The following is a 20284-nucleotide window of genomic DNA, read 5'->3' as shown; positions in this document are numbered from 1 at the left end:
CCCATTTGGAAGTACAGTAAATATAAAAGCAATTGAAGATTGTTGCAGGTGTGTTCCATTATTTTCTACAGTTTACATTTATTTCATTACAAAAATCCATTGTTTCTTTCTTTGGGATTTAGCTCAAGCCAACAAACAGATTTTTGTATTACAAAAACAAAGCCTGCTGGATGCAAGGACTGTAAGGCATTACTGAGGCAGATGGGAACCAAACTAGCATCCTAAAGGTTTAAAATCTTTATATTTGTCTTTCAAACACATATTCAACATGGTCTTCATAATGAGTAGAGTTAGAACTTCTTTCTTTTATTTTTTTTAAAATGATTTTTTAAAAAATATTTATTTATTTAATTATTTGGCTGCACTGGGTCTTAGTTGCGGCACACGGGATCTTCGACCTTTGTTGCGGCATGCAGGTTCTTTAGTTGCGGCATGCAAACTCTTAGTCGCGGTCTGCGAACTCTTACTTGTGGCATGTATGTGGGATCTAGTTCCCTGACCAGGGATCAAACATGGGCCCCCTGCACTGGGAGCACAGAGCCTTAGCCACTGGACCACCAAGGAAGTCCCCTAGAATTTACTTCTATGCAACTCTGCAAAATGCTCATATACTTAGGGAGGCTACACAACAGAGTAATTGTCCGGATGCCTTGGCATGGTAGTTGGGGGAAGTGGCTGAAGACAAGGAAGTTATGTAAACACTGTCAGCTATAGTTTGAGAATCTAAGGCGGAAAAACAGAGCAGAAAGAACAAAAATAAACCAACCTCAAACTAAAAATCTCTGACTCAGTAGTTCTACTTCTAAGAACATATCTTACAGAAAAAATCCCCAACATGAAAAAAAATGCATACAAATGTTTTTTTGTGTTTTTTTTCTGTTTTTTTTGCAGTACGTGGGCCTCTGACTTGTGGCCTCTCCCGTTGCGGAGCACAGGCTCCGGATGCGCAGGCTCAGCGGCCATGGCTCACGGGCCTAGCCGCTCCGCGGCATGTGGGATCTTCCCAGACCGGGGCATGGACACGTGTCCCCTGCATCGGCAGGCAGACTCTCAACCACTGCGCCACCAGGGAAGCCCCCATACAAATGTTTTAAAGAGTATTATTTAGAATATGCGGAGGCAATCTAAATATTAAACCTAAACAGTTAAGTGAACACATTCCTGATGGAATACTATAGGCATGAAAAGGATGATTATGAAGATCAACCACCAATATGGAATGTTAAATAAAAATATACAAAATTAACTTTATTATGATAAATATGTTTAAAAAGGAATAGTAGAAAGAGGAAGGAATTCAATCAAGTTGCTAACAGTGGTGTTATAAGGATGGAGCTTTTGTCATTTTTTCTCTACTGTACTTCCTAATTTTTTATTATCTAGTTATATAACTCTTTCTACTCTACAATTAACATAATTTCAAAATTAGGTTGTAAACTGGGTATGGGTTTTTGAGTAAGAGAAGGCAAGAAAATAAGAGAAGGAAAGGCCCAGAGACCAACCTGGGTGTGGGGGCAACGTCAGTTATGCAGTGGAGGGGTCACCCCCACACCCCAAATCTCAGTAGGGGCAGGTCAGAGTTACACAGCATGAAGGGTCACCCCCAAATCTCAGGTTCAGGGTCAGTGCAGGGCCTGTTTTCATCCGTGGGAGAAAGAAGGGGTCCTCCACTGACAGAACCGGTCAGAGGCCCGGCAAGAAGAAATGATTTCAAAACCAAAACTTAAAAAAAAAAAACAACCAAAAAACGTTAGAAGACGGATAGGAACGGCCGGAGGTGAAGGAACGAGGGCAAGTTCTTCAGCCAGAAGCCCCACGAGATTCTGTTGAATGAAAAACCGTGTTGATCGCAAAGCAACTAACTCAGGTTCACGTAAACCAGTTCCCAAACTTGTTTTGAACTTGCACTGCACCCGCATTTGCTGTACACTTAAAACAGCCCTATCAGTATTCCTATTCCGAGAATATGGAGATGAAGAAAAAACAAGAAATTCTGGTAGAGGTTGCATTATTTAAAATACTGACTTAAAAAACTGCACTTGGATTTTCAAGTCCTGGTGCTCTAAATGCAAGGGTTGATTCTCTCAAGTTCCTCACCCTGTGCCCCCCCAAAATACAATTCTAAGACTGGCAAAAAAAAAAGAAAATAAGAGAAGGGAGGGATGAGTGACAGAAGGGGTGACTGGGTCACTAGCAGCAATCCAATCATAGGAAGCTGTATGTAGACTCTGGTTAACCATCAACTGAATAATTATATCAGTAGAATGCTCTCCGTTTAAAAAAAATTGCTATATTCTGTGTTTTTTTCCTTCCCAATCCTATATTCTGTACCACAGCATAATACAGAAGGCAAAGAGTTAATACTCGAGTAAATATAGTTCTATCCTTATTCTATAAGGTAAACAGACTCTATATTTTAAAAACACTTATCTTCTATAGGGTACTTTACACTAGTAATGTCTAACAGTACTATTAACCATGTTTTCCAGATGGAAGGAAATTCTAAACCTGATGACTAATGCTTTTGTTGGCATCTATAATGGAAGAAATAATTTGGCCCTCAGAATGTGTATTTATGCTCCCTGCCCCTCGTCAGCCAGCTGTCAGTATGAAGAGATACAAATCCCTCTAAATTATTTCAGGGCTGTCCTTTAAAATCAGGTTAAATAAATATTGGGATTTCATTAAACTATTTTATGCATACACTTTTCCTTTATTTATATTGTTATATCCATCAGCCGAAAGTGGGAAGACACAGGCTCCGTAAGAGTGACTAGAGGGAAGAAAGAGTGGAATGGGATTGCAAAATGCTCCTTTCACAGAGGATGACATGTGTCTAGATGAGCTGCTGTTTTGGGAAAGTTGTCACAAATACCCAATTTATTCAACACTTACAACCAGACTGTACTACTCACTGCCAGACACTATACTAGGGACATCTCCTTCATTTCCTTCCTTCATACTCAGAAGCTTTTCTTTATCTCCTGTTAAAATTCTTCAAGGACTATCTTTAATGACATTTCCTTCATGAGGCAAACTTCTCTCCTCTTTTTCTAGCTGGTATAGGCAAACCTTGGAGTATTACGGGTTTGGTTCCAGACCACCGCAGTAAAGAGATTATCACAAGTGAGTCAAACTAATTTTTTGGTTTCCCAGTGCACATAAAAGTTATGTTTACACTATACTGTAGTTATTAAGCATGCAATACCATTATGTCTAAAAAAATTTACATACCTTAAGAAATACTTTATTGCCAAAAAATGCTAACCATCATCTGAGTCTTCAGCGAGTCGTAATCTTTTTGCTGGTGGAGGATCTTGCCTCGATGTTGATGGATGCTGACCGATCAGGGTGGTGGTTGCTGAGCGCTGGGGTGGCTGTGGCAGTTTCTTAAAATAAGACAGCACTGAAGTTTGCTGCATTCATTGACTCTTCCTCTCATGAACGATTTCTCTGTAGCATGCAGTGCTATTTCGTAGCATTTCACCCACAGTAGAACTTCTTTCAAAACTGGAGGCAAACCTCTCAACCCCTGATTTATCAACTAAGTTCATGCAATAGTCTAAATCTTTTGTTGTCATATCAACAATCTACAACATCTTCACCAGGAATAGACTCCATCTCAAGAAACCACTTTTTTAAAAAAATTTAATTTAATTAATTTTATTTTTTTGGCTGCGTTGGGTCTTCATTGCTGCGCATGGGCTTTCTCTAGTTGTGGCGAGCAGGGGCTACTCTTTGTTGCGGTGTATGGGCTTCTCATTGCAGTGGCTTCTCTTGTTGCGGAGCAGGGGCTCTAGACACACGGGCTCCAGTAGCTGCAGCACACAGGCTCAGTGGTTGCGGCATGTGGGCTCTAGGGTGCACGGACTCAGTAGTTGTGGTGCACAGGCTTATATGCTCCACGGTATGTGGGACCTTCCTGGACCAGGGTTGAAACCTGTGTCCCCTGCACTGGCAGGTGGATTCTTAACCACTGTGCCACCAGGGAAGTCCCAAGAAACCACTTATTTGCTCATCCGTAAGAAGCAACTCTTTATCCATTGAAGTTTTATCATGAGATTGTAGAAATTCGGTCACATCTTCAGGCTCCACTTCTAATTTTAGTTCTCTTGCTATTTCCACCACATCTACAGTTACTTCCTCCACTGAATTCCTGAATCCCTCAAAGTCATCCATGAGGGTTGGAATCAACCTCTTCCAAAGTCCTGTTCATACTGAAATTTTGACCTCTTCCCATGAATCATGAATGTTCTAAATAGCATCTAGAACGGTGAATCCTTTCCAAAAGGTTTTCAGTTTACTTTGCCTAGATCCATCAAAGGAATCACTATCTATGGCAACTATAGACTTATGAAATGTATATCTTAACTCAGAAGACTTGAACATCAAAATTACTCCTTGATCCATGGGCTACAGAAGGGATATTGTGTTACCAGGCATGAAAACAACGTAAGTCTCACTGTACATCTCCATCAGAGCTCTTGGGTGACCAGGTGCATTGTCAATGAGCAGTAATATTTTGAAAGCAATCTTTTTTTCTGAGTAGCAGATCTTAACAGTGGGCTTAAAATATTCAGAAAACCATGTTGTAAACAGATACACTGTCATCCAGGCTTTATTGTTACATTTACAGAGAATAAGCAGAGTAGATTCAGCGTAATTCTTAAGGGCCCTAGGATTTTCAGAATGGTAAATGAGCACTGGCTTCAACTTAAAATCATCAGCTTCGTTAGCCCCTAACGAGAGAGTCAGCCTGTCCTTTGAAGTTCTGAAGCCAGGCATTGACTTCTCTCTAACTATGAAAGTCCTAGATGGCATCTTTTCCCACAATAAGGCTATTGTGTCTACACCGAAAATCTATTGTTTAGTGCAGCCACCTTCATTAATGGTCTTAGCTAGATCTTCTGGATAACTTGTTGTAGCTTCCACATCAGCACTTGCTGCTTCACCTTGCACTTTTATATTATGGGACTGTTTCTCTCTTTAAACCTCATGAACGAACCTCTGCTCGCTTCCAACTTTTCTTCTGCAGCTTCCTCACCTCTTTCAGCCTCCATAGAATTGAACAGAGTTAGGGCCTTGCTCTGGATTAAGGCTTTGGCTTAAGGGGATGTTGTGGCTGGTTTGATCATCTGTCCAGACCTCTAAAACTTCTTCTCTACCAGCAATAAGGCTTTTTTGCTTTCTTATCATTCATGTATTCACTGGAGTAGCACTTTTAATTTCCCTCAAGAACTTTTCCTTTGCATTCACAACATGGCTAACTGTGGCTCAAGAGGCCTAGCTTTTGGCCTATCTTGGTTTTCAACATGCCTTCCTCACTAAGCTTAATCATTTCTAGCTTTTGATTTAAATTGAGAGATGTGCAACTCTCCCTTTCACTTGAACACTTTGTAGGTTATTAAGTGGCCTAATTTCAATATTGTTGCATCTCAGGGTGTAGGGAGGCCAGAGAAGAGGGAGAGAGACAGAGGAATGGCTGGTTGGGGGAGCAGTCAGAACACACACAACATTTATCAATTAAGTATCCCAATGAGTAAGATTCATGGTACCCCAAAACACTACAGTAGTAACATCACAGATCACCATAACAAATATAATAATAATGAAAAAGGAAACCTTTACGTCATTAAAAAATGCAATTATTTGTGAAGTGCAGTAAAATGAGGTATATTAAGCTTTTCTGATAGCATTTCACAAAATCATGAGATTTTGGAGCTGGAAGGGATCTTAGAATCTCTGAAACCCAGAGACTTTTTCCAAGGTGTGTTGATGAGTTAGGAGTTAGCAATTCGAGTTTGCTACACAATAGCTCAGTCATACGCTGCCATGTATTGTTAAGATCCATGAAAATCTGTCTGCTCTACCAGCTTGTAAGCTCTTTGAGGAGAAAGACCAAGTCATCTCCAATTTGCCCAGGAAGTAGGCACATAAGTGATAAGTGCCTACCCAGTTGATTTAGTTAGAAAAGGTGCTAGTCTGAGGAAAATCATGTGTTTGATTGGTTGCCAACAGTACTGCTAAAGAAGCCAAAAGCACGAATGTGCCTCGAATTTGCCATCGTCATAAGTTCTGTTCAATAGAATAACCTGAATTAGATGGAAATTGTGACTTTTAAAAGATGCAACAGTAAGAGACATTCCATGAGACAGAGCAACTCTGCTGTACTAGAAACAAGGCAAGTTCTTCTAACCCCAAAGTTATGTGGGTGATATGTGCTTATTACCCCAGTTAGATTACCATTAATAGTGAAATAAAAATAAACCTTCAATAGATTGTTTTTCCTTCATATGCACACCCACACACAATCCTTTTTAAATATGCAAGTGTATTCTCATTAGAAAATCAGAATGCTATGTGAAAAAACTGATAAAACTTCCAGGAATGTTCTTAAACTTTGGCCAATTTCTCTAGCAAGGATTCCTTTTATCTGAAAGGCACAAACAATGAAGAGGCACTATGGATAGAGTGGAAATTCGGAAGATTAGAGTTTTAGCTTTTAGTTTGCTACATTCCATCTATCTATCAATTCATTCTCTGTCCTTCAACAGATATTTATTGAGTACCTACTATGTGCCAGGTACTTTGCTGTGCCGAGCAGTGAACCAGGTAGGCATGGAAATTACATTCGAGAGAAGATAGACAATAAACAAAAGAAAAGAAGAAGACAAGTATAGATTGTAATAAATGCCATATGGAAATAAACTGGATGAGAGAGAATAATGGGTAGGGAGAAAGCAGCAGAAAATACTTTAGTTTGACCAGGGAGGCATTATATATCTACCTATGTAGTATCAGGCAAATCACTGAACTTTTCTGATACTCAGATCTCCAGGATGAAAAACTAAGGTTGAACTGGATGTCATCAGAGTGGAAAAAGCCCTGGATTTGGAGGAAGAAAACTTCTTGAGTTCTGGCTTTGTTTGTAAAACTATACCTGCAGCACTGTCTCCCTGATGAAAGATACTGTGAGCAGAGTGTGACAGCCCTTGTGAACTAAACAGACTAAGCCACAGACTGTGTTCCTTTCCTTTCTTTACAACTGTTTACAACTCCCTGGATGTTTATTTTCATTACCCTGGGAAGACCTCTGAAAACTCTGGAAACATCAGACTAAAAGTTTTATCCTGCTACCTCCAGACAAGAAACATATCTACTTCATGAGTGGGATAACGATAAAGCTACTAGTGATAACATACTTTTCACTGCACATTTTAAGAAAAGCACTATTTTTTTCTTCTCGCTTTCCTGCACTAAATTTAACTCAATTAGTGACAGACTAAAGGAAAAAACCCCAAACCATTAGCAAAACCATTATTTTTTCTTTAAAATTTTGGCTATTATCAAGTTTGGCTACATAGTCAAAGAATAGCATCCTGCAGTGAAGTCAGCCCATCGTATCCAAGAAGAGAAACCATACCGAGTGTAACGTTCCATTATTGGTCACTGCAGGAAGGCGGGCCCATCGCTCATTTTCCAGTTCTTCCATCACTTGGTTCATTGCACTCTTTAGCCATGTGTCCACGGAAACACCAATCTGCTTTAGTAGGTCCAGCCGGGCTTCAGCTTTCAACTTAATTATCTAAGAAAACCAAGAAAATGGTCAGAAATCAGAGCATTTTTTCCTCAAATTGATTGTTTTTAAGTTACTCCTGATTTATTAATTAGAACAATCTTGATGTTCATTAGCAATTCTTCCTTGGCATAGATGTTAATTTTTCACTTGGCAAGAGGGAGAGAGGAACAGGGGAAGAAGGGAAGAGGGAAGGGAACACAAGAACAGGAATCAGAGCTTGCTGACAATGGAAAAAGGCACACTTGCATTTTGACAAGTTACATCAAATATAACTTATCAAAAGGAAGATGTTAATGCACCATAAAGTCTGCTTTCCTTTCCTTTTAATAAGGCTACGCCTCAGAACATACCAAAAGTTAGCATTTTCAACAGCCTTCTAACCCATTTCCTGGACTTTCTCTTCTCCTCTATAATCCATCTTTTACAAGTCTACGAATGATCTCATCAGTCACTTCCCTGCTTAAAAACTTCCACAATTCCTGACTGCCTACTGAGTACAGATTTTATATTAAATTATGATGCAGCTGTCAGAAACAGAAGATATTGAGAATAAAAAGTTCCTGTGCTCCAAATTCAAGAAAAGGAAACACTGTCTGTTTTTTGGCTCTTGTTCCAAGCCATAAGCAAGTAATCTTAGAATTAGTTTAAACCTGTCCCAATCAAACAGTAACTGCTTTACTCCAATAGCCATGCCTCTGAGTCAGCCAATCTGTGACAGCCCCAAGCTTCTGCAAGGCAGCCAATCAACCACAGCCTCACTCCAGTAATCATCAGCAGTTAAGCTTCCACTCCTGCTTCCAACAGTCCATCAATCCCTACACACCAGTTAAAAGCTAGTCTGTAACACATGCCCAGTTTTGAAAATCTGCCAATCCCTGAAATCCACACTTCTCAAAACCCTTTGCATTGGTTCTACTTTGTCAGAAAGATTGTATTTTGTAAGTATCATTCTCTTTTGTTTTAGCAAGTAGTTAACTCAGCTTCATTCTTCCTCATATTAGAGTGGTTGTCTCTTCCTTCAACATTTGACGGCTCCACTGAGATAATTTTGAGGACCTTCACTTGATGGCCTTCTGTGGACATCCTGGACAAACAAGTATGCTCACTGAGCCCTTCTGGTATGCGATTCTGATCACTCTCTGGATTCTCTGCTGAGGGAGTTGGTATCAAAAAGGATCTGACATCTGACTTGTTTCACTGAGCTCTCATTGCTGAATTTATATCGTATTCCTAAGATTTTAAAATGAGATAAAGGGACTTCCCTGGTTGTCCAGTGGTTAAGATTCTGCCCTTCCACTGCAGGGGGCACGGGTTTGATTCCTGGTTGGGGAACTAAGATCCCACATGCGGCATGGTGTGGCCACACACACACAAAAAGAGACAAATTCATATTACATAAAATTCACCATCTTAGTCATTTTCAAGTACACAATTCAATGGTTTTGGATATCATATAGACCTTTATATAAAGTTTTTGGCTTGCAGGCACACTATTTGGTAAACGGTCTTGTAAAAATCTTATTCTTCTAATAATTTTTTTTGGTAACAACTTTATTGAGATGAAGTGCACATATCACACAATTCACCCCTTTAAAGTGTATAATACAATTCGCTTACAGTATATTCACAGATATGTGCAATTATCACAATTTTATTTTTTTTAACTTTTTATTTTCTATTGGAGTATAGTTGATTAACAATGTTTGTGATAGTTTCAGGTGTACAGCAAAGTGATTCAGTTATTCATATACATGTATCTATTCTTTTTCAAATTCTTTTCCGTTTAGGTTGTTACATAATATTAAGCAGAATTCCCTGTGCTATACAGTAGGTCCTTGTTGGTTATCCATTTTAAATATAGTGGTACAATTTTAGAATATTTTAATCATCTCCAAAAAAAAACCCCATATCCTTCAGTTATTGCTCCCTTATAACTTATTCCCTGTAGCCTATGGGACCACTAATCTACCCTCTCTCTCTATAGATTTGTCTATTCTGAACATTTAATATAAATAGAATCATACAATATATGGTGTTTTGTGTCTGGCTTCTTTTACTTAGCATAATGTTGTTGAAGTTCATCCATGCTGTAACATGTATCAGTATTTCATTGCTTTTTATGGATACTGTGGGTAGAACACATTTTGTTTATCCATTTGTCAGGTAATGGGTTGTTTCAACTTTTCAGCTAATATGAATAATGTTGCTACAAACATTAGTATACAAGTTCTAGTGTGGACATATGTTTTCATTTCACGTGGCTATATACCTAGGACTGGAATTGCTTAGTCATAAAGTAATGGTATGTTTAACTATTTGGGGAAATGTCAGATTGTTTTTCAAAGCAGCAAACTCATTTAACAATCACACCAGCAGGGTGAGGGTTACCATTTCTTTACATCCTGGCAAACCTTGTTAATGTCTGCCCTTTTTGATTCTAGCCATCCTAGTGGATGTGAAGTGGTATCTCACTGTGGTTTTGATTTGTATTTCCTTGATGACTAACGATGTCATCTTTTCACGTGCTTACTGATCATTATATATCTTCTTTGGAGAAATGTCTACTCAGAACCTTTGTCCATGTTTAAATTGGGCTGTCTTTTTACTGCTTTTATTTTGCCTTTGTCTGTTTATTGTAAGTTTTTGATGTATTCTAGATCAAAGTCCCTTATCAGATACATGATTTGCAAATATTTTTTTTCCCATTATGTGGGTCTTTCACTTCTTGATAGTGTCTTGTGAAGCATAAAAGTTTTAAAAGTTTGATTAAGTCCAATTTATCTATTTTTTTCTTTTGTTGCTTGGGCTTTTGGTGTCTTATCTAAGAAATTAATCCAAGGTCACAAAGATTTATCCCTATGTTTCTTAAAATAGTTTTATAGCTTTAGCTGTTATATTTGGGTGTTTGATCATTTTGAGTTGAGTTTATTTATTTATTTATTTATTTTTAAAAATTATTTATTTATTTATTAATGGCTGTGTTGGGTCTTCGTTTTTGTGTGAGGGCTTTCTCTAGTTGCGGCAAATGGGGGCCACTCTTCATCGCGGTGCGCAGGCCTCTCACTATCGCGGCCTCTCTTGTTACGGAGCACAGGCTCCAGACGCGCAGGCTCAGTAGTTGTGGCTCACAGGCCTAGTTGCTCCGCGGCATGTGGGATCTTCCCAGACGAGGGTTTGAACCCGTTTCCCCTGCATTGGCAGGCAGATCCTCAACCACTGCGCCACCAGGGAAGCCCGAGTTTATTTTTTTATATGGTGTGAAGTAGGGGTCCAACTTCATTCTTCTGCATGTGGATATCCAGTTGTCTCAGCACCATTCTAGTATGCATTTTAAACTAATATAAGCAATGAAATGTTTTTGAAAAATAAGTGAACCAACAAACCTCTTCTTGGAAATTATAAATGTAAGTCATTTAATTGCTGAAGCAAAGAAACAAAGAAAACAGAGAGAGACAGAGAGAGAGAAGTATATTCTGTTTTCTCAAATCCAAGTAATCTAGTTTTCATAAGATTTATTCTTATCAGTACTTTACCAAACAATTGAGGAATATGGTATTTGCAAACTTAGATTTTTTTTTTTTTGCAGTACATGGGCCTCTCACTGTTGTGACCTCTCCCATTGTGAAGCACAGGCTCCAGATGCGCAGGCTCAGCGGCCATGGCTCACGGGCCCAGCCGCTCCGCGGCATGTGGGATCTTCCCGGACCAGGGCACAAACCCGTGTCCCCTGCATCGGCAGGCGGACTCTCAACCACTGCGCCACCAGGGAAGCCCTAGCTGTTGTTTCTTGCCAAGTTCCTTGGAGTTTCTGCTGCACATGTCTACTTAGGTTTAGCCAAGGATTTGGATGGTTATTTATATGCAAATTTGAGAACTCCCTGACATCCAAGCTCAAGCCAGTAAGACTTAGGCTCTCTGCTTGAATTTTTTAAAATAAATAAATAAATTTATTTATTTATTTTTGGCTGCGTTGGGTATTCAGTGCTGGGCGTGGGGGCTATTCTTTGTTGCGGTGCGCAGGCTTCTCACTGCAGTGGCTTGTCTTCTTGTGGAGCAGGGGCTCTAGGTGCACGGGGTTCAGGAGTTGTAGCTCACAGGTGCTACAGCACAGCCTCAGTAGTTGTGGCACACGGGATTAGTTGCTCCGCAGCATCTGGGATCTTCCTGGGACAGGGTTCGAACCCGTGTCCCCTGCATTGGCAGGAAGATTCTTAACCACTGCGCCACCAGGGAAGCCCTTCTCTGCTTGAATTTTAGTTGTACAGCCCCTCACAAAGAGCTGTAAAATGTAAATGTCACCACGAATAGTCTCATTCTCTGAAGAGTCTTTTCCCCTCTAGATTTTATATGCTTTGGGTCATTTTCCAGTTCTATCAAATAGGTATTTTAAATATTTTTACCCTTATTAATAATTGTTATCTAAAAGAGGATATAAGCTAGCCCCTTATTATCAGAAGCAGAAATCCTTGTAGAGATATATTCTACATTCAAAGAAATCTTAAATTTCACTCAGCAATTTACTATTAATAATATTTGCATTGTAATTTTGAAACCGTTTAATATAGATGTAAGATAAGGCAAATAAAATATCGTATAATATTATTAGGAACTTAAAATTTCAATATAAGATAAAAAGATACAAATATAAAATAAAGAAGTTTAATAAAATCTTTCCAATTTTAAATTTGAATTGAAAATATCAATATGAACTCATGATTTAAAAAAAATTCCTAGCTCTAACAACAAAGGAAGGGCCAAGAAATAAATGACACCCATAACAGTAAGCACCTTCACAGCCTAGACTTTGGTGTCTAAATACTATTCTATATTAAAAGAAAGCAGAGCTTCTTGGAGAAAAGGCTAATTCTAAGTCTGGGCAGGGAAAATACAAGGTGAGCCTAAGATAGCTTGTTGTGCTAGAAAGCAAAAAATGTTCAAAGACTAGTGGGAGTAATGTCAAAAGGACACAGAAGTCAGCTTAAATGGACTCTCAATGGCCAAATTTAGACAATATTGGGCTTAAAGAAGGACAACTGTAATACTGAAAACAGATTAAATGAATAAAAATCTATAATAAATTGTAATACATAAGGTGGGACTCCATGAGGAGACTTTGTAAAGAATTAAGTACTGGGGAAAGAACATCTACCGTGGAGCTGTGAACTGAAAAACTCCCAGAGATTGTATAGGGCTGAAAGATGTTGCAGTTCCATCCAGCCAGAGTTGAGAGACCAGAGACCTTGTTGGATACTCATGGCAAAAGAAGAAACTGCAGAAAGGAAATTCATTAGTAATAAGGCTAAATTAGCCCTACTGGAAAGGCTACTCTAAACCAACCCAAAGCTTAAAAACAGGCCTTGAACAGATCAAACTGAGCTGGCTGCCCAAACAAAACTCAACAGGCTTTAAAATAAGAAAAGAGAATCCAGAAACTCAACAGCTAAACAGTCACAATTCCTAGTATTCAGTAAAAAATAGTACTAAGTATTTGAATAGCAGAAAAATATGAGCCATAACCAAAGGAAACATCAGTCAATAGAAAGAGAGCCAGAAATCACAGATATGACGGAATGAGCAGATGAGGACTTTAAAGTCACTATCATAAACATACTTAAGGATTTAAAGGACAACATGAAGATAAATGGGAGTGAACTGGAAGATATAAAGAACCAAATATAATTCATAGAGCTAAAAATGTAATATCTGAAATCACAATTCACAGGATAGCCTTAATAGCAGGTTATACACTACAGAAGAAAGGATTAGTGAACTTGAATACATAATAACTCATCAAACTGAGATTATGATAAAAAATAAGGCTGGATAAAAGTGTGTGGGGTAAAAAAAAAAAAAAAAAAGTGTGTGGGGTGATCTTTATATGCGATGTATAGGACAATATCAAGTGATCTATTATTCATGTTGTTGGAGTTGAACTAACCTATACGACAGAAAGCAGATCAGCTGTTGCCTGGCCACAAAAGAACCTTCTGGGGTGACAGAAATATTTTATACCTTGATTGTGGCAGTGGATATTTAGGGGTGCGCATTTATCAAAGCACATTAAAGTGTTTACTTGAAATGGCTACATTTTATTTTATGTATATTATGCCTTAATAAAGTTGATTTTTAAAATTCCATGACATAGTAATAATACTTAAGAAAGGGAGAAAAATACTCATTTGCTGTCCCTGGAGGTGACTAGTACTTGTTAATTGCAATGGAAAAAGAAAAAAGAACTTTAACAGTAGAAAGATTTGGTAGTGCCACCTGAATTGAAAGTGACTATTCTTAGCATCAGTAGTGAGAAAACTTGGTAAAAGCATACTGTGATGAAAAACACAGCATCATTTATAAAGTATTCTTGCCTAAAATATAGACTATAGTCAGATCTTTAAACTTAGCTTCCATTTTATAGTATAGAAATAAACACATAAATTTAATATTGCAAAATATTAATAGTTGAATTTAGCATATTGGAAAATATATATTTATTCTTCATCTTTTTTGTATGTTTGAAAATTTTCACAATAAAAATTGAAGAAAGTGGTTAGTTAAGAGGTCTACTAACATACTACATTATAAGAGTACAGTGAAACCCCACAATAACAAGTCTGGAGGTAATATAAATTTGGATATAATATGATTGGAAATTTTGTTTTTATAGCAGGGTCACCCTTAGCATTTCATTAACCTTGTAGTAATGAGGCCTCACATTTTATGCAGCTGAGGTTTTTCGACTTCTCTTATAGCATTATGGCAAGGGTCTTACCATTTTTGAGTCATTGAGTACAACATTTTTGAGTCATTGAGTACAACAGTGACATTGTAATTTTGAATTCCTCATGTACAAGAGAAACTTATGAGATGATAATTTTAAAAAATGGTATCTATTAAAATGTGTTTATATAGACAAGAAGTGATTTTAGTTTTGGTTTTGTTAATTCATTTGATACCATGTATTTTGGCTTTCAAATGAACATTCAATTCAGATCATAAAATTTAGTTAATATCTTGGAGAAAGAGTCATATAGTTTATAGTTCCTCCTGCAGACATTAATACCTAACATGTATAAAATATCATTAAAAATTTCTGGGTATCTTTGACTTCTTACATTAACTTCCTCCTCTTTGTGTTAAACATTTCACTGTTGAAAAAGAGAAAAAACTGCCCTCAACCCAGATAAAGGTACAATTTAAATACACAAAAAAAATAATTGTATCCTGAAACATAAGTCATGTACAGCTTCCAAAAAGGGCATTTAAAACTCTTGGTTTCCTGGCAAGCTACCTTAAAAATAGGTATGATATGTCAGATCAAGAATGTGTGTGTATCCGTATGACAAGAGGCATTTCAAAAAATTCAAATACCTAAATACCAGGTTAAGAAAATTGTTATTAAAGTTTAATTTAAGCAGTTATTGCCTCAATCCAATTCTTAAATTAGTCAGGGGCTGCAAAGAGTAGCACAGCTAGTACAAATATTCTTGTGATAGTCGTAGAGATCATAACAATATAACAATAGGTTGTTCATCAATGTATATCTAGTATATTCATCAGTATCTGGCACGCAGCAGATACTCATTAAGTGTTTGTTAACCTAATGAATTAGTGAGTCTGTCCCCAAATTAACCAGCCAATAATTAATTAATCACTATATAACCTCTATTATACTATTCTTTGGAAATAGTATACTATTCCTATTCTTTGGAAAAGCACAGGCCATTTACAGTTTCAATTTCTTATGACTGGAAAAATTTCTTTAATCTATTACTGAGTGCCACAAAGGTTTCTATTCTAATTAGCAACACTGAATGGAAACATATTATAGAAAATACTGGATAAAGCAGATTAATCAACAAGGGAGGGTAGCATTCATGTTGCAGGAGTTAAAAACCAAACATAAAGGACATAATGGAATTTTAACTAGTTTACTCTCTTTTGTGTATTTATAATAACTATTGAAAGAGAAAATCCAATACAAATGATACACAGGCAGAAAAAAGAAAAAGAGAATCTATTGAAACCATTACTGTCAATTCCTCTGAAGGCTCTTGTGGTCTAGTCTATGCAAAAATTTCATTATGACAATCTTGTAAATAATACTCTAATACTACCCTCATATTTTCCATCTAATTTTAGCTGGGTTATTTTTTGTAACTGATAAGTGGAAATCAAGTAAGAGATTGCTTTAAGATAGCAGTAGGATAAACTACATTTCACAGATATTCAAAACTGAGATAATGGATCTGGCATCACGGTTTTTAGCATATTGCATATTTTTGGTAAGAAAATTACCTTTGAGACTGCAGACTTAAATACTAGTATTAGGAGAGATGAGACGTTCTGTTGTGGGACTCTCATTTCATACTTTTAGCTTTAAGCTAACAAACAGAGGGCAGTTTAGCACATTCATGGAAATAACAGGTCATTCAGCCTAAATGCAGACTTTGTGTGATTGATACCTACTACTGCTACTACTGAAGGGCATGGTGGAGGTAGGGTACCAGACAGTGACACCATGGATGAAGTCTGGAAATGGAAAATACATGAGAGAACACACCCTTCAGAAAACTTCTGAGACTTGTCCTGTTCTGTCAAGGCTCTGAAACTGGCTTCACGCAGAGTCTGGAGAAACGAACAAGAAAAGTTCTTCTACACAAGCCAACATTTCTCGAAGTAGGCAAGAGCCTGCCAACGTGCTTGGCTAGAACCCTAGGGCAGCGGTTTAGCCATGACCCTGAGTTCAGTGAGGAAAATGGCTATTTATCGTTCACTCTGCTCTCTTCACTATGGAGGCTGTGGATCATGTGCCAGGAATGAAGGCGAGCTGGGGTTACTGGGGCTTCTCTAGACCAGGCAGATAGCAAGATAGCAAGCCTCTTCTGGTTCAGATCACTTCCATGGGGCTGTGCCAGAAACATGCTCATATTCCCTGTCTTTGCTGATGCTGCCTCTCCACTTACTACCAACCCCCACTCCTTGCCCCGCCCCCATCACTGAAATACTGCCTCAAAACCTCTAGAGATCTGAGAGCGTATTTGAAAATCACTAGCTTAGATTAATGCTCAACCCAATACAAGAATTTCTTGTATAGCATCTTCTTATACACTTATAGTGCTGCACTATATCTTAGGGCAGCTTATTTTGCCATTGGGCAGATCTGTTAGAAAGTATTTCCCAGTAGCAAGCTCAAATCTGCCTCCTTCCCTACCTTCTTTCAGTTCAAGTTCTGCCTCTTGAGGTTGCATGGCATAAGTCTGTGCTATCCCTTTTTCATCTGTCAATATCCATCTTAAGTCCTATCTCTTTGTGTTACCTGTCCTAACAACTCCCACAGTGACCTCTGTGTCCTTTGGGTTCCTTAAGTGTTAAGTACACTCGTGTGGACCACTCCTTGGCACTTATGCTTTACAGTCTTAGTTATCTTGGGCATTCTTTAAGCCTTCCTAACAAGAACATATTCTTGCTGAAGGCTGGACAGTCGCAGTGTTTTTTTTGTTTTTTTGTGTTTTTTTTTGCGGTATGCGGGCCTCTCACTGTTGTGGCCTCTCCCGTTGCGGAGCACAGGCTCCGGACGCGCCGGCTCAGCGGCTATGGCTCACGGGCCCAGCCGCTCCATGGCATGTGGGATCTTCCCGGACCGGGGCACGAACCCATGTCTCCTGCATCGGCAGGCGGACTCTCAACCACTGCGCCACCAGGGAAGCCCCGCAGTGTTTTTTTAATGTCTACTTCCACGTCCCTTCACTATGTTGCACTGGATAGATAACTAAATACAAGTGTGCACAGGTCCTTCATGAACTGGTCTTAACCACAATGACTTTCCTTACTTTCTACCACATTTCTTTACAAAAATCCTCCATGCTAATCAAATCCAACTGCCAAACTACATCTTATATCTTCCTCCTTTGCAAATAACTTTTCTTTCCATCTCAACTTCTCCCCCTCTAGGTCACGGAATATTAGCCTAGGGTACATGAACTTCTGAATACTATAAATAAAACGTACATTTTTTTGTGGTAGAGAGGGTTTCACACTCTCATATGATCCTCAAAGGGTCCCATGACTCCACAAAAGATTAAAATCCACTGCTGTAACTTTTGCCTTGTCTGCTTAACCAACTCTTCTCTATTCTTAAAAAGTCAGCTTATGCCCCTGGATCCAGTGAACCTTTCATACGGGGGGAGACTTTTCTAGGCACTGAACTTATATGTATCAATTTCTATACTATGCTGACTGATTTATTACGTAACTTGTAAAAACTTTAAAATTAATATCTTTATTGTAACTTAATTCTTTCGTTATTTGATGTTTCATGATTATAAACTCTTCATAATGGGTTCAGTGTCTTTTTGTTATGTGTACTACCTTGTATGAAACAGGCACTCAAAAAGAATACTCTGGACACAGATGGTGAATCAATCTTCAAATTAATCAGTGTATAGAAACTGAATTCTAAAGGTCCACATCACGGCTGTGACATTGCTGGAGCTGGGCAAAATGTCACAATTAGCTGCCACCTCACCTCTGCTTTACGAATATTTTCTCTAGCTTCATCTATTTTCTGTTCCAACTCTGTTCGGCCTTGTTCTGAAACTGCAACTCCATGACATTCCAGATCATCTAGAACCTATTAAAGAAAATAGGAAAATGATGATTGCTTTCTATTTTTCTCTTTTTTTCCCTTAAAGTGACTAGAGTATCTAGATAACTTTAAAGACTTTAGTGACAAGTGACCATGATTCCCTTTTTAACCTTTGTTTTCATTTATTTATTTGATAATTTAAAAACCTCTGAAAACTGAGTTATTTGTAGTGAGGTGGATGGACCTAGAGACTGTCATACAGAGTGAAGTTAAGTCAGAAAGGAAAAACTAATACCATATGCTAACACATATATATGGAATCTAAAAAAAAAAAAGGGTCTGAAGAACCTAGGGGCAGGACAGGAACAAAGACGCAGCCGTAGAGAATGGACTTGAGAACACGGGGAGGGGGAAGGGTAAGCTGGGAAGAAGTGAGAGAGTGGCATGGACATATATACACTACCAAATGTAAAATAGCTAGTGGGAAGCAGCTGCATAGCACAGGGAAATCAGCTCGGTGCTTTGTGACCACCTAGAGGGGTGGGATAGAGATGCAACAGGGAGGAGATATGGGGATATATGTATATGTATAGCTGATTCATTTTGTTATACAGCAGAAACTAACACACCATTGTAAAGCAATTACACTCCAATACAGATGTTAAAAAAAAAAAAAACTTCTGAAATAATTATAGACTTACAGGAAGTTGCAAAAGTAGTAGAGTCCCTTCACCCAGCTTCCCCCAAGGGTAACAACTTATCTAACTATAGTACAATATAACACCCAGAAAATTGACACTGGCACTATCTATAAACCTCATTTGAATTGCATGTTTTGATATGTATACCTTTAATTTTTAAAAATTACATGAATATAAAGCATTGTTTCTAAATAACAACTAATACAAAATGGTAAAAAGTCTGTTGTATCTTCATACCCCACCATGTGCTCCCCACCCCAAGATAAAGACTGTCCCATCAATTTATTTGTATTTTATCAAGCCATCTCTTATGTATTTCCTTACATGCTTTGTACAGTTTTGTTTGAAAAATAATAAAATGAGATCTACCTTCCCTTCAATGTGTCTAAGAAACCTTTTTGTGTGTGTACAAACTGATTGACTTCATTCTCTAATTAATCCACAGATTCAATAGTTCAACCATACCATATTTTGTTTACTCTTACTACATTGCTATATGAGTTTTCAAATTTCTCAATACTATAAACAGTACTGTACAAACAACCTAGTCAATGATTCTTTGAACACATACGGGAATATTTATCTAAGGTAAAAACACAGAAGTGGAAACTGTACATTTTTATAGACATTGCCAAATTGCTCACAAAAGGCTGTACCTACTCTTCTAGTAGTGTGTAAGAGCACGTTTCTCTACATTTCACCAACACTGGATATTGTCAATCTTTGAAATTTTATAAAAATTATCTTATTGTTTCAATTTTCATTTCTCTGTAATAGAATATCATTTCATATGTTGCTGGTCATCTCTATTTCTACTTTTATAAATAGGCAGTTCATATCCTCTAACCATTTTTCTACTTTTTTGTCTTTTTCTTATTACTTAAATATATTTCCTTCCAGATATTAGTCCTTTTTCTGTTATTTATGTCACAAATATTTCCTCCCATTCTATTCCCTTTCTCTTAACTTTTTTTTTTTTTTTTTTGCGGTACGTGGGCCTCTCACCGTTGTGGCCTCTCCCACTGCAGAGCACAGGCTCCAGATGCGCAGGCCCAGCGGCCATGGCCCACGGACCCAGCTGCTCTGCGGCATGTGGGATCTTCCCGGACCGCGGCACGAACCCACGTCCCCTGCACCGGCAGGCGGACTCCAACCACTGCGCCACCAGGGAAGCCCCCTTTCTCTTAACTTTTAAAAGTTCTTTTGTTTTACAGAAATTTTTTATGTAGTCATATTTATCAAGCATCTTACTTTATGGGTTCTGGGTTTTGCGTCTTACTTAAGAAGCCACTGGTAATATGTCAAAAATATTCTATATGTTTTTTAGTTTTTAGTAGTCTTGTGTCTAGCATTTAGCTCTTTAATTCTTTTGAAATTTACCTTGTATATGGCAGAAGGGAGAAATCTAACTGCATATTT

At 38.0% G+C, this 20284-nt stretch overlaps 1 protein-coding gene across 3 annotated transcripts in view; it reads right to left on the bottom strand.

Annotated features, from left to right (window-relative positions):
* FCHSD2 (FCH and double SH3 domains 2) overlaps nt 1-20284 on the bottom strand; it is a 299421-nt gene that overhangs the window by 19752 nt on the left and 259385 nt on the right. For all 3 annotated transcript variants that reach the window (XM_082845563.1, XM_082845564.1, XM_082845565.1), the window contains 2 exons: nt 18105-18209; nt 7424-7585 (listed from right to left, as the gene is read on the bottom strand). In XM_082845563.1, coding sequence (XP_082701689.1) covers nt 7424-7585; nt 18105-18209 — 267 coding nt within the window. The remainder of the gene's footprint in view (nt 1-7423; nt 7586-18104; nt 18210-20284) is intronic.

This window comes from Leucopleurus acutus (genome assembly GCF_964270905.1).
Source record: "Leucopleurus acutus genome assembly, chromosome: 8".
Classification (NCBI taxonomy): domain Eukaryota; kingdom Metazoa; phylum Chordata; class Mammalia; order Artiodactyla; family Delphinidae; genus Leucopleurus; species Leucopleurus acutus.
Note: the sequence above shows the minus strand (reverse complement) of the source record. Positions and strands in the feature narration are given on the sequence as shown.